General features: G+C 37.9%; 1 protein-coding gene across 4 annotated transcripts in view; it reads right to left on the bottom strand.

The window, feature by feature from the left end:
• LOC134356693 (NCK-interacting protein with SH3 domain-like) overlaps positions 1 to 15,133 on the bottom strand; it is a 279,402-nt gene that overhangs the window by 142,627 nt on the left and 121,642 nt on the right. For all 4 annotated transcript variants that reach the window (XM_063067734.1, XM_063067733.1, XM_063067731.1 and 1 more), the window contains 2 exons: positions 1,900 to 2,441; positions 985 to 1,155 (listed from right to left, as the gene is read on the bottom strand). In XM_063067734.1, the coding sequence (XP_062923804.1) occupies positions 985 to 1,155; positions 1,900 to 2,441 (713 nt within the window). The remainder of the gene's footprint in view (positions 1 to 984; positions 1,156 to 1,899; positions 2,442 to 15,133) is intronic.

Genomic DNA, 15,133 nt, shown 5'->3' on the forward strand with positions numbered 1-15,133 from the left:
CTCAAAAAATTCTATGAGATTCGTCAGATATGATTTTCCTTTCACAAATTATGTTCTTATCTTTCTGCAAAAGGAAGAACTGCTCAACTCTTGTAAAAATTAGCCAAATTTTTCTGCTGTCATGAACTTCAACTGTATTGAAGTGTGAAATTAGTGTGAATTTATGTGAAATTATCCCAAAACTTACAAGCACCTATATTCAACAATGGTCAGCAGCTACCAACTCTTCCTTGTAGAATTACTAATGCTCACTCACATTTGTCAAGTATCTTTCCCATTAAATTTTACTTCCTTCCCCTTCCAAGTAGTTTAGCTGATCCATTGCTCAGAAAAGAAGTGGATCTTCCTCTGACAGTTCAAGTTATTTAAAAGTATTCCCAATTTTTAATGAGATAGAAAATAGAAGAGGTATGAGTACCAGGTATACAGACTTGATACAGAGGTGAGCTTCTGGGTTTGGTACAAACAAATGAATGCTGCACACATGACTGCACTTGAAGTTAACAAATACCTTCTCAACGACAAGGCAACGAATTGGCATTCAACCCTCTGCAAAGGTTCAGATCACCAGAAAACTCACCTCATCACATCAGATCAGTGCTTGCAACTGATCTGGGCTTGCAACTTGTCAGCAATGTGGTTTAGAGGAGGAAGAGAGAGTTTACATCACATCTGTAAACACCAGTGAACCAAAGGTAATAATCAAACTAAATAGTGTCAGTAACCAGGATTCAATTTTGCCACAGTCTGTACATTCTCCCCATAACCATGAGTTTCTTCAGGGTGCTCTGGTTTCCTCCCACATTCCAAAGACATACAGGTTACATTGGTCACATGCGCTTCATTAGACAGTGTGTGCTCATTGGTCACATTTGAGTCATTAGACAGCACGCGCTCATTAGATTGGAAGGGCCTGTTACCATGTTGTATCTCCAGTAAATAAACTTGTCACCTGCCAGACCAACTTCTATATTCAGTACTCACCAGAATACCCAGCAGCTCCTCCAAGTAACAGGAGATGATGCTCTCATCCTCATGCAACGCCCAGCTCCTTTGCTGAGTATCATTCTTGTGCCTTGCCAGATCAGCAAAGATTACTTCAAGCCGTTGTTCATCCTGACAAACTTGACCCCTGGGTAATGCTGAACTGAGGTCCTGGGATAAAGAAGTGATAATCAAAAACATTTCAATGTGGATTTATCAATGCAAGATCGAGTAATGTCAAGCTGAGGGCAAAAGTACTGCTGAGCCATTTCCTGCAAAACACTGCCAATCCAGTGAACCAACACAAAATGCTGAAGGAACTCAGCAATTCAGAAAGCTTCTATGGAAATGAATAAACAGTCAATGTTTCAGGCCAAGACTCTTCATCAGTACTGGAAAGGAAGGATCTCAGGTTGAAAGATAGATACTGCTTGACTTGCTGAGTTCCTCCAGTATTTTATGTGTGTTGCTCTGGATTTCCAGCATCTGCAGATTCTTATGTTTCCACTGTGGACCAAAAATATGTGAAAGGAATCAACACAGGAATAAGCATTCAATGCACCTGCTGCAGAGGGAGTGGGTTGACACGATTTCCACAATACCATCTGATTAACTCTTCTGTTGTAAATTATTTGTTAAAATGGTAAATGCAGGTTCTGTTTCAAAGTTGATGTCAATATTCAGTGAAGTCAAGTTGTAACCTCAACAAACAGATTCCAGAGTCACTTTTCGAATAAGTGCCAATTTGGGTGTTCTGGAATCGCTCCAGAAACCTTTAAAACACTTTAAGTATTTTAAAGGGCAGAGTAATGAACAACCATCACTGCAATCAGCCAAGATATTGCTCCAGTGTACAAAAGTATTATAAGACCTCATGTCCAGTGACAGCAATCAATCAATAAATCAGCAGCTTACCTTGCTCTCCACCAACGACAGCAAGATCTGCTCCATAACATCCATCACTGCCGGGACAGAACTCTGAATGTGTCCAACCATCACACCAATTGCCACCCGTGACATCTCATAGCTGAGATTTGTGTTCTTACGAACCAATTCAATCAGCTCGGCTCCAATGGTTTTGGGAACAGAGACAACAGGCTGGCCTGCCTCCACTTCAGATGATGAATCCACTGCAGTTTCTTTGTCCTGACTTGCACAGTGCACATTTTCAGCATTCAAGTCGATAAGAGTGGACGCTTGTATCGAGCCACTGGGATTGTAGGCATCAATCAGATGTCCCGGTATGGCGTCTCCATGGGGAGGGATGCTGGTTGGATACTTAGGAGCAGAAAAAGTGCTTCGAGTTGGGAGGGGTGGAGGAGTTGTTGAAGGACTGGAAGTGACTGTGGACGGCTGCAGTTCAGGCGAGTTAGAGGAGCCAGTATACAGGGTATCAAGGGAAGCTGTACTCACAGACGAAATTGTTGACACATTCTGTGGGGAATCTTCTACAGTCTCTGAAAACAATTTTAGAAAAAAATAAGGGAAAATCTGGAGAGAGCTGATGCTAGGTAACAAACATTGCACATTGCACATTGCTGTCTTCCCACAGAAGAGTTTGCAAGAGAAAATGATTCCCAAATCAGATACTGTGAAAGGCTGGCAACACTCAAATGAGGCAAGTCACTGACAGACTGGGTTGTATCCTTGTTACCTGGGGTGAAAACTACCTACACTTTGGCCAGGACTTGAAACTTCTGACTCTCACGGGTACTGGCTAACTATGATACAACAAACATGACCAGCCTGGGCAGTGGGTAAACATTTGGGCAAAATAATTTATAAATAGATGAGTTCTCTAAATTGTAGCTCAGTCATCATGAATTGTTTCTGAATAATTGGCTGAAGAATTGGAGAAAGGGGCAGGGATTCAGATTTTGAATTATTGGGATCGCTTCTGGGACAGGTGTAACCTGTACAAAAGAAACGAGCTGCACTCGAGTTCAAGGGGTTCCAATATCATTGTCGGCAGATCAAGTCAAGTTTATTGTCATTTTGACCATAAGCTGCTGGTACAGTACACAGTAAAAACAAAACAATGTTCCTCCAGGTCCCTGGTGTTACAGTGAACAACACAAAACTACACTAGACTATGTGAGACAGCACACGGCTACACTAGACTACGTAAAACAACATAAAAACTGCACTAGACTACAGACCTGCACAGGAATACATAAAGTGCCCAAAACAGTGCACGGCAGTACAATAATTAATAAACAGGACAATAGGCACAGTAGAGGACAAATTACAATATAATAATAAATCATGTAGATGTCAGTCTAAACTCTGAGTATTGAGGAGTCTGTTGGCTTGGGGGAAGAAACTGTTGCACAGTCTCATCGTGAGAGCCCGAATGCTTTGGTACTTTTTTCCAGATGGCAGGAGGGAGAAGAGTTTGTGTGAGGGGTGCGTTACTGTTAGCTTTGCAGGTGCAGCCTGAGGTTAAATGTCTGTAATAGCGGGAAGAGAGACCCCGATGATCTTCTCAGCTGACCTCACTATCTGCTGCAGGGTCTTGCCATCCAAGGCGGTGCAATTCCCAAACCAGGCAGTGATGCAGCTGCTCAGGATGCTCTCGATACATCCTCTGTAAAATGCGGTGACGATTGGGAGTGGAAGATGGACTTTTCTCAGCCTTCGCAGAAAGTAGAGATGTTGCTGGGCTTTCTTGGCTATGGAGCTGGTGCTGAGGGACCAGCTGAGATTCTCCGCCAGGTGAACACCGAGAAATTTGGTTCTCTTAACGATTTCAGCAGAGGAGCCATCAATGTTCAGCGGAGAGTGGTCGCTCCGTGCTCTCCTTAAGTCACAACCATCTTTTTTGTTTTGTTCACATTCAGAGACAGGTAGTTGGCTCTGCAGCAGTCTGTTAGCCGCTGCACCGCCTCTCTGTATGCTGACTCATCGTTCTTGCTGATGAGACCCACCACGGGCATGTCATTGGCAAACTTGATGATGTGATTTACTAAAGCCGCTGGGAATGGTTTAAACTAATATAGCAGGAGGATGGGAGCTAGCTGAAGGTGAGCCATCAGGTTTACATGTAGATGATGCAAGGGCAAGCCAATGATTGGATACAACTGCAGGCAAAGCAAAGAGTTCAGCTGTCCACAGGGGCAAAATTTAGAAGGATGAAGAATGGAGGACAGAAGGTGCAGTATTTAAATGCACATAGCATTCAGAATAAGGTGGCCAAGCTTGTGGCGCAATTACAGATTGGTTGGTATGACATCATTGAGTCGTGGCTGAAAAGGCCGCAGTTGGGAGCTTAAAATCAAAGGATATACTTTGTATCAAGAGGATAGGCAGGAAGGCATAGGCGGTAGTGTGGTTCTATTGGTAAGGGATGGAATTACATCTTTAGAAAGAGGTAACATAGGGTCAGAAAATGTCGAATCTTTGTGGGTGGAGTTAAGAAACTGCAAGGGCAAAAAAAACATTATAGGAGTCATATATAGGCCTTCAAATACTAGCAAAGATGTGGGGATGAGATTGCAAAGGGAGCTGGAAAGGGCAAGTATAAGAGGTAATGTCACAATTGTATTGTGGAACTTCAATATACACGGGGATCGGGAAAAATCATATTGGTGTCAGATCACAAGAGAGGAACAACAACACACATCAAAGTTGCTGGTGAATGCAGCAGGCCAGGCAGCATCTCTAGGAAGAGGTACAGTCGACGTTTCTAAGTTAGTCCTGATGAAGGGTCTCGGCCCGAAACGTCGACTATACCTCTTCCTAGAGATGCTGCCTGGCCTGCTGCGTTCACCAGCAACTTTGATGTGTGTTGCTTGAATTTCCAGCATCTGCAGAATTCCTGTTGTTCACAAGAGAGGGAATTTGTTGAATGCCTACAAGATGGCTTTTTAGAGAATCTCGTGCTTGAGCCTACTCGGGGAAAGGCTATCTTAGATTGGGTGTTGCGTAATAATCCAAATCTTATTAGTTAGCTTAACATAAAGGAACCCTTAGGAGGTACTGATCATATGATTGAACTCGTGCTGCAATTTGAGAGGGAGAAGCACAAATTACATGTACCAGTATCGCAATGGAACAAAGGGAATTACAGAGGCATGAAAGAGGAGCTTGGCCAGGTGGATTGAAGGGTGATACTGTTGGGGATGGCAGCAGAACAGATGGCTGAAGCTAATGGGAATAGTTCACAAGGTGCAGGATAGATGTGTCCAGCAGATGTAGTTGTTCTCAAATGGCAGAGCTGGACAACTGTGGCCGACATGGGAAGTTAAGGACTGCATAAAAGCAAGGAAAGGGCATATAAGGTGGCAGAAGTGAGTAGGAAGTTGGATGCAAACACGAGGAATTCTGCAGATGCTGGAAATTCAAGCAACACACATCAAAGTTGCTGGTGAACGTCAGGACAAGGGTCTTGGCCTGAAATGGCGACTGTACCTCTTCCTAGAGATGCTGCCTGACCTGCTGCGTTCACCAGCAACTTTGATGTGTGTTGCAGGAAGTTGGATGATTGGGAAGCTTTTAAAATGCAACAAAGGGCAACTAAAAAAAGTTATATAAAGAATAAAAGGGAGGTGAGAGTTGATATTGGACCACTGGAAAATGATGCTGATGAGGTAATAAAAGGAACAAAGAAATGGCAGATGAACTTAAGTACTTTGCTTCAGTCTTCACTGTGGAAGACACTAGTAGCGTGCCAGAGATCTGTGTATGTCAGAGAGCAGGTGTGAGTGCCTTTGCTATTACAAAGGAAAAAGTGCTAGGCAAACTGAAAGAGTCTAAGGTGGATAACTTAGATGGATTACATTTTAGAATCCTGAAAGAGGTTGCTGAAGAGATAACTGATGCATTGGTCATGATCTTTCAAGAATCACTTGATTCTGGCATGGTGCCAGAGGACTGGAAAATTGCAAATGTCACTCCACTCTTTAAGAAGGGAGGAAAGCAAAAGAAAGGAAATTTTAGGCCAGTTAGCATAACCTCAGTGGTTGGGAAAGTGTTGGAGTTTATTATTAAAGATGAGTTTTCGGGGTACCTGGAGGCTAATGATAAAACGAGTCCAAATCAGCATGGTTCTTGAAAGGGGAATCTTGCCTGACAAATCTGTTAGAATTCTTCAAGGAAGTAACAACCAGGTGGACAAAGGAGAAGCAGTGGATGTCATTACTTAGATTTTCAGAAGGCATTTGATAAAGTGTCTTACATGAGGCTGCTAACAAGATAAACTCCTATGGTGTTACAGGAAAGATACTGACAGCCTGGAGGCAGTAAGTGGGAATAAAGGGGTCCTTTTCTGGTTGGCTGCCAGTGACTCGTGGTGTTTCTCTGGGGTCAGTGTTGGAACTGCTACTTTTCACATTGTTTGTCAGTGATTTAGATAGTGGAATTGATGGTTTTGTGGCAAAGTTTGTGGATGATACGAAGATAGGTGGAGGGGTAGGTATTGCTGAGGAAGCAATGCAATTGCAGTATGATGTAGACAAATTGGAAGAATGGGGTCCAGCATTGGGAAATATATGATAATGTATTTTGGTAACAGGAACAATAGTGTAAACTATTATCTAAATGGGGAGAAATTCAAACGTCAGACGTGCGAAGGGATTTAGGAGTTCTTGTGGAAGACTCCCAGAAGGTTAATTCACAGGTTGAGTCTGAGGTAAAGAAGGCAAATGCAATGTTGGCATTTATTTCTGGAATAGAATATAAAAACAAGGAGATAATGCTGAAGATTTATAAGACACTAATTAGGGCACTTGGAGTATTGTCAACAGTTTTGGGCCCTTTATCTCAGAAGGGACATATTGTCATTGGAAAGTATTAAGAGGAGGTTCACGAGGATGACTCAGGGAATGAAGGGGTTAACATATGAGGAGTGTTTGGCTGCTTTGGGCCTGTATTCACTGGAATTTTGAAGAATACATGGGGATTTCATTGAAACCTACCAAATGTTGAAAGGATTAGATAAGGTGGATGTGGAGAGGACATTTCCTCTGGTGGGGGTATCCAGAACTAAAGGGCACAGCCTCAAAATTGCACCCTTTTAGAACAGAAGTAAGAAGGAATTATTTTAGCCAAAGACTGGTGAATCTGTGGAATGCTCTGTCACAGACTGTGGTGGGGATCAAGTCCATGGGTATTTTTAAATCGGAAGTTGATAGATGCCTAATTGGTTGGGGCATCAAGGGATACGGTGAGAGGGCAGGTGTATGGGGTTGAATGGGATCCGGGATCAGCCGTGATGAAATGACAGAGTGGACTCGATGGGCTAAATGGCCTAATTCTGCTTCTATGTCTCATGGTCTTATGGTATTTGACTGATGTGAGTTATTAATTGTATGCTGTTCCTTCAAATAAGGGTACTATACATGGATCTTAGAAAGTGTTTGCACTTCTCTCAAAATTGAAGGCCATAAGATTAAAGGAATAACATTTGTGCTGTTTCCCAGTTAGGGCATCATGCAGCCTATAAATCAGAGCATTTACTTTAGCACAATAGGGAAGTCTAAAATGCCGCTATTGAGTGGTTTCTGAATCTACCAATCCACCCATCTATCCATCAAGCACCATTTCTGAACCAAAACTTGCTTATTTCAGTCAGATATACCCTACCAATCAGAAAATCACTGTATAGCTGCTTAAATTAACAGCAACCTATTTTTAATACTCTGATCATTCTAACCAGTAGCACAATGCTCAGGCTATCTACCTCACTCTCGAGGGTATTCACTCTTGCCCTCAAACCTATGCCATCAGTTCTCAATATCCCAACTCTTGAAAAAAGACTGAAAGCATTCATCCTATCTATGCCCCTTCATGATTTTATACAATTCTATTACAAAGGTTTGTAGATCACTTCTCAGTATCCTACACTTCAAGTATTTAAGTCCTAGCCTGTTCATCTCTCCCTATAACTCAGTCCCTCAAGTCCTGGCAGCATCCTTGAAAGTCTTTTTTGTACTTTTTCCAGTTTAAACATGCTTCCTCTAGTAGTTCAACAAAAACTGAAAAAAACTCCATGTGGCCCCACCAGTGTGCAATCCAACCACACCATGACCTCTCAGCTGTCATATTCAATGCCCTGATTGATGAAGGCCAATGTGGCCAAAGCCTGCTTTACCATGCTGTCTATCTGTGACTTTCAGGGAACCATGTACTATTCCTCAGTGAACCCCAGGGCCCTGCTGTTCACTGTGAAAATCTTCCCTGAACCTCATTTTCCAAAATGCAACACCTCACACTCATCTGAATTAAACTCCACTTGTTTTTCCTCAGCCCACATACTCAGCTGATCAAGATCCTCGTAAATTTTAATAATCTTCCTACTTACTTTTGTGTCCTCTGTAAACTTACCAACCATGCCTGTATATTATTATTCAAATTGTTGATACAGATGATAATTAACAATGGGCCCAGCACTGAGCACAGCATTCTATCACAACCTTCGAGAAAATCCAATTAGTCCGTCTCCCTGGATCCCATGTGACTTAACCTTCAAGAGCAGTCTATCTTGTGGAAACTTATCAAAGACATTACTAAAATCCATATAAATGTCTATTGCCCTACCATCATCAACTTTACTGGTGACCTCATTAAAAAACTCAAGCTCGTAAGACCATCTCCCATGCATAAAGCCATAGTGGCCAACACTAATCAATCCCTGCCTTTCCAGATGTACATACCGTATATCTTATTACACTCTCTCCATGACCGTATGGGTTTTCTCCAGGTGCTCCAGTTTCCTCTCTCAGTCCAAAAATGTACCAATTGGTAGGTTAATTGATCACTGTAAATTGTCCTGTGATTAGACTAGAGTCAAATTGGCTGCATATCTTCAAGGGCCAGAACAGCCCATTCCCAACTCAATAAGTTAAAAAAAAATCACTGAGAATCATCCCTGGTAACTTACTTACCAGGTGTTAGATGTACTGGCCTAGAGTTCCTAGGTTTTTCTTTGCTACTCTTCTTAAATGAAGACACAATATTCACTATCGTCCAATCTACTGGCACCTAGTCAGTGGTTAACTACAATGTAAATATCTCAGCCAGGGTTTCCACAACTACTTTTCTAGGCTTCCACTAGGCCTCCTGGAGATTTAGCAACCTTCATACCTTAAGACATCTAGCATCTCTTGTACGGTAAAGCAGATTATCCCCAAGACCTCTCCATTCATTTTTCCTTGTTATGAAGTCTTTGTGCCTTTCTCCAGGGTACAGAGGAAAAATATTCAATCAAGTCCTTGCCCATTTCCTGTGGCGCCATATCAATGTTTCCTCTTTGGTTGGCCTATTCTCTCTTAAGTTACGCTTTATTTTCCCTGAACATACTTAAATAGCCTCTTTGGATTTTTCTTAAACTTCTCTGTCAAAATTACCTCATGCTCTTTTTTTTTGCCTTCCTGATTTTCTTCTTGAGTATACTTTGGGGACTCCACCTTCTGCCTGTGGACATGTACGACACAGTGTCTTTCTGTCTGCCTTTAATTTCTTCCTTTCCCGACTTAAACTTTGAAATTTTAACTTTATTCAGTCGGATCTTTCAAAGTGGTAATTATAACTATGGCTACCTTGAGAAGCACTAAAAAAATTCCCGATGCTGGTAATGGTAAATCTAAAAAAACTGACGAAGCTTCTGAAGAGCCAGCCTGGGTTAACAGATTAGAGAGTCAAATGCGCTCTATTGTCGCTGAATTAACTCAACTAAAAGAAAATTTTCTTCCTTTGGAGGGAAAAATTGATTCTTTGAGCTCGGATCTTAAAGAAGTAACCCGTAATGCGGCTGACATTTCTTCTCGTTTGGAAAAAGCACAACGGCGGATTGTCAATTTGGAATTTCATTCTTGTTGTTATAACATTAGAACTATTGGATTGAAAGAGAAATCAGAATCTGCTAACATACTGGCCTATTTCGCTAAAATATTTCAATCTCTATTTCCTGAGGCGTTTTCACAATTGCCCGACATCGAGGTAGCTCATAGAGTTGGAACTCCAAAAAAAAGGTAAAGACAGGCATATTATTGTGTGTTTCCTCCGTATTCGAGACAAAGACCATATTATAAAACTGGCAAGAAAACAAAGACTTTAAATTTCAAGGCTCTGAGATTCATTTCTTTCAAGATTTTCCACGCGAAGTTGTTCAACAACGTTCTGGATTCGTGACCGTAATGCAAAGGGCCTTTCAAAAACAGATGCGTCCCTTCCTTCTCTATCCAGCTAAATTAAGGCTTTTCGCTAAAGACTCTGGGGTTCGTATCTTTGAAGATCCAGCCGATGCACTGCGTTTTATTAATTCTCTCTACGAAGCCTGAAGTTTAAAAGACTTCAAATATTCGATCGTTTTGCGATATAAGAAATGATGAGATCGGAAGAATTGAGAAGTACAGAAAGTCTTGGTATTAAAAAGTACCTTTATCTTTGAGATAGACTGGTCTGGACGGTTTTAACTTTAGAAGATATTTTATGGGATCTATTGGAAGATTGTAGAAATTTTAAACCATTTAGAATTTCTTTCTGTTCGCTATATATAGGATTTAATTGTTTCTTTTTGCTTTGTATGGTTTTGTTAAGAACTTTTAACTACTATTCGGTTTTTTTTACATTTTATAGTTAGAAGTAAAAAGTTAAAGATGGCGATGTTTTCGTTTTTGTGCAAATATTTCAAGAATTTGTTTTGGAAGTGCTTTTTTTCTTATCTAATGCTATGGAAGTTACTTTCCAAATTGAAGGTCGTTTCTGTTAACTGTTTTTTTCTAACTTAATTGTAATGGGTTATACGTCGACTGTCATGAGTCATATATCCGGGAGAGGGAGACAGATTACTTTTTTTTATTTGTACCTTTTACTTAGGCAGGCGGAGTTCAGAATTGCTCCTATGCATTTCTTGGGGCTTGCGTCGATTAATATCGACTTATTACTGGGCTTTGTAGGTTGGGTGGTTTTTTTCTTTTTTCTCATTTCTATTTTTCATTCTCATTATAGAATTCCGGAGCGTATACAAATTATCATTGTGTGTATTCCACCATTTAAATTTTTTTCTAACCTGACATGCCTTTAATTGTTCTCTTTAGATATAAAGTTTCATAATGTCAGTTAAACAGTTAAATGTTTTAAGTTGGAATGTCCCTGGTTGGAACCATCCTATTAAGCGTAAGAAAACATTTAAAATTATTAATCGATTCCAACCTGATATAATTTTTGTACAAGAGACACATGTCAGGTTATGTGGTAACAATCGATTCTTTAAATTTTGGAAGGACACTCAGATTCACGCAAACTCTCAAAGTAAGATTAGGGGTGTTTCCCATTTTTATTGATTCCAATATTCCCTTTAATCAGGAGAATATTATATCCGATATTAATGGTAGATTTTTGATTGTTAAAGGAACTATGTACAATAAGAAAATGGTTTTGGTTAATATATATGGACCAAATACTGATGATCCTTCATTTTTTAAAAATATGTTTGCTCTATTACCTGATTTAAATGAATATATGTTATTAATGGGTGGCGATTTTAGTATTTGCTTAAATCCCCTGTTAGATAAATCATCATCTAGACATCAACTCCCTAATCATTCTGCATCACTTATTAATTCCTTTTTAATTGATTATGGTTTAATCGAAGTCTGGAGACACATGCATCCTGCTGATAGAGAATATTCCTTTTTTTCACGTGTTCATAATAAATATTCAAGAATCAACTATTTTATAGCTGACCCTCGACTTTTACTTAATGTTCAAAAATGTGAATATGATGCCATTGTTATTTCTGATCATGCTCCTTTAAACTTAATATCTGATTTGAAAGATGTTGTTTCTACAAGACCACCTTGGTGTTTTCCAGAACATTTGTTACAAAGTTCAGATTTTGTTGAGTTTATTAAAACTCAGATAAAAGAGTTTTTTCTCTTTAATAATACAGGAAACGTCTCAAAGTCAATAATTTGGGATACGTTAAAAGCTTATTTACGTGGTCAGTTTATTTCTTATTTAGCTAAGTTGAAGAAACAGACAAAAATAGAATTAGATAAAATTGCTAAACAAATTAAAGAATTAGATCATCTCAACGCAATCTTTCCAAATGTTGAATTGTTTAAAAGAAGAGTGGAACTACAATCACAATATGATTTATTACTAACTTATCCTATTGAAGGATATTTGCTTAAATTAAAAAGCCAGTTTTATATTTTTGGGGATAAAAATAATAGGCTATTAGCTTCCCAATTAAGGGCTGCTAAAGCTAAAAGACAAATTTTAAAGATTCGTAAAGATAATGGGGATATAGTAAATAATTATGATGATATTAATAAAATCTTTCAGGATTTTTATTCCGAACTCTATAAATCTCAGTTTCCAGCAGATCCCTCTAAAATGAAAGCTTTTTTATATAAGATTAAATTTCCTCAAATTACTGCTGAAGATCAACAGACCCTTGATGCTTCAATTGTTGAGCATGAAATTCAGAAAGCTATATGGTCAATGCAATCAGGTAAAGCTCCTGGACTCGATGGTTATTCGGTAGGATTTTACAAAATATTTGAAAAATTACTTTATCCATATCTTTTGGAAATATTTCATGAATCTTTTGAGAAAGGCAATTTACCTTTTTATGAAGCTTCTGTTTCTTTAATCCTTAAGAAAGATAAAGATCCTACTGAATGCTCATCTTATAGACCTATTTCACTATTAAATATGGATGCTAAAATTCTTTCCAAGATAATGGCTAACCGTTTGGAAAACATTTTATCTAAAATTATCTCTATGGATCAAACAGGTTTCATTAGAGGCCGTTACTCTTTTTCTAATGTTCGGAGATTGATGAATATTATATATTCACCATTATCCAGAATACCTCAATGTGTTATTTCTTTGGATGCAGAAAAGGCATTTGATAGAGTTGAATGGACTTATTTGTTTAATGTATTAGAGAGATTTGGCTTTGGTAATGATTTTAATAAGTGGATTCAAATAATCTATAAGAACCCTATCGCTACCGTCATTACTAATAATCTCAGATCTCCCTTCTTTTTACTTTCACGAGGTACTCGACAAGGGTGTCCATTAAGTCCTTTATCATTTAATCTCACATTGGAGCCTTTGGCTATAACAATTTGCGAAGCTAAAAATATTCATGGTATTTCTATAAATGGGACCATATGTAAGATTTCTCTTTATGCAGATGATCTTTTGGTTTATATCTCGAATCCTGAAGAATCTATTCCTAATCTTTTGGAATTATTGAATGATTTTGGAAAATTTTCAGGATATAAACTTAACTTAAATAAAAGTGAATTGTTTCCTTTAAATGTTCCTGTTTTTATATATAAGGATATTCCATTTAGAATTGCGAAGTCTTTTAAATATTTGGGTATTATCATTACAAAAAAAATAAAGATCTTTATTAAGCTAATGTAGTTCCTTTATTGGACCCTATGAAACAATTATTTTCTAGATGGAATCCTCTTACACTTTCTTTAATAGGTTGTATTCATGCCATGAAAATGATGATTTTACCTACATTTTTATATATTTTTCAAAATATACCTATTTTTCTAACCAAAAAATCTTTTGATCAAATTGATTCTACTATTTCGTCCTTTATTTGGAATAAAAAACCAAGAGTTAATAAGTTTCATTTACAAAAATCTAAAAAAGAGGATGGACTCATGCTACCTAATTTAAGATTGTATTATTGGGCTGTTAATATTCGACAATTATGTTTTTGGTTATATTGGCTCAATAAGAACCAAAAACCAGCTTGGATTGATTTAGAATTTAAAGCTATTAATCAATTTTATTTAACTTCATTATTAGGAGCTCCATTACCTTTACAACTTACTAAAATCTCTAACTGAAATTTCTACCCTGTTATTAAACAGTCCTTACAGATTTGGTTTCAGTTTCGCAACTTTTTTAATTTCAAACAATTCAAGTTGTCTAGTCCTGTATTTTGAAATTTGCTATTTAAACCTTCAATTACCGATCCCATTTTTCTTTTATGGAGAAATAAAGGGATTTGTTCTTTTGCAGATTTATTTACTGATGGTCGATTGATGTCACTTGAAGAGTTAATTAGTAAATATTCTCTTTCTCACACACATTTCTTGCAATATTTACAGGTCAGACATTTTTTACAAAAATATGTTTCTACGTTTCCATATATGCAAGAATCTGATTTGTTGGACACTATTTTGAATATGAATCCCTTAGTGAGAGGTTCCATTGGTAGATTTTATAATTTATTTTTACTACAAAAAGATAACCTCTCACTAAGGATTAAACAAGATTGGGAGAGAGAACTTAATATGACTTTTGTTAATGAAGACTGGTCGTGAGTTTTGAAAATGGTTAATTCTTCTTCGATATGTGCCAATCATTGTTTAATTCAGTTTAAAATTGTTCACCGCTATTATTTAACAAAGGAGAGGCTATCCAAAATATTCCCTAATATAGATGATTACTGTGATAGGTGCAAAAATGAAGTAGCTACTTTGTCACATATGTTCTGGTCATGTCCTTTGTTGAAATCTTTTTGGAAATCTACTTTCTACAATTTCTAAAGCTTTGAAAATTAATTTACAACCTAATACATTGACTGTTCTATTTGGAATAGTTCCGCATCATATTCAGGGATTTCATTTTCAAACCAACATGTAATTGCATTCGTTACATTGTTGGCAAGAAGAGCTATTTTATTGAAGTGGAAAGATGCCTCTGCTCTTACACTAACTCAATGGTTTTCCCAAGTAATGTTATGTCTTAGTTTGGAAAAAATTAGAAGTAGAACTTTTGACCCCCGATTTGATTTTGAGAGAAGGTGGGGCTCTTTTGCTAAATATTATCATTTAATTTGAATCAATTTACACGGTTTCCTTCCAATTTTATATTATATAAATGTGATTTGGTGGTTGTTGTTTTCTTTTTCTATTTATATATATATATAAATGATCGTAAGATGTATCGCTCCGGGAGTTGGTTCCTAATGGTTTTTTTTCTCTTTTTTCTTGTTTTATAGTTAGTGGGTTTTTTTTTTAGTAAGCTGGGGTTCTCCTTTTTCCTTCTTTTTCTTTTATAAAATTATTTTTTCATTAGCATATATATTGTTTTTTCAGCTTTATTAATTATATACATACATTATTTACGTTAATAATTTACTTTATTTTTTGTATTTTTTTTCTCA

The sequence above is a fragment of the Mobula hypostoma genome, chromosome 15 (assembly GCF_963921235.1).
Source record: "Mobula hypostoma chromosome 15, sMobHyp1.1, whole genome shotgun sequence".
Classification (NCBI taxonomy): domain Eukaryota; kingdom Metazoa; phylum Chordata; class Chondrichthyes; order Myliobatiformes; family Myliobatidae; genus Mobula; species Mobula hypostoma.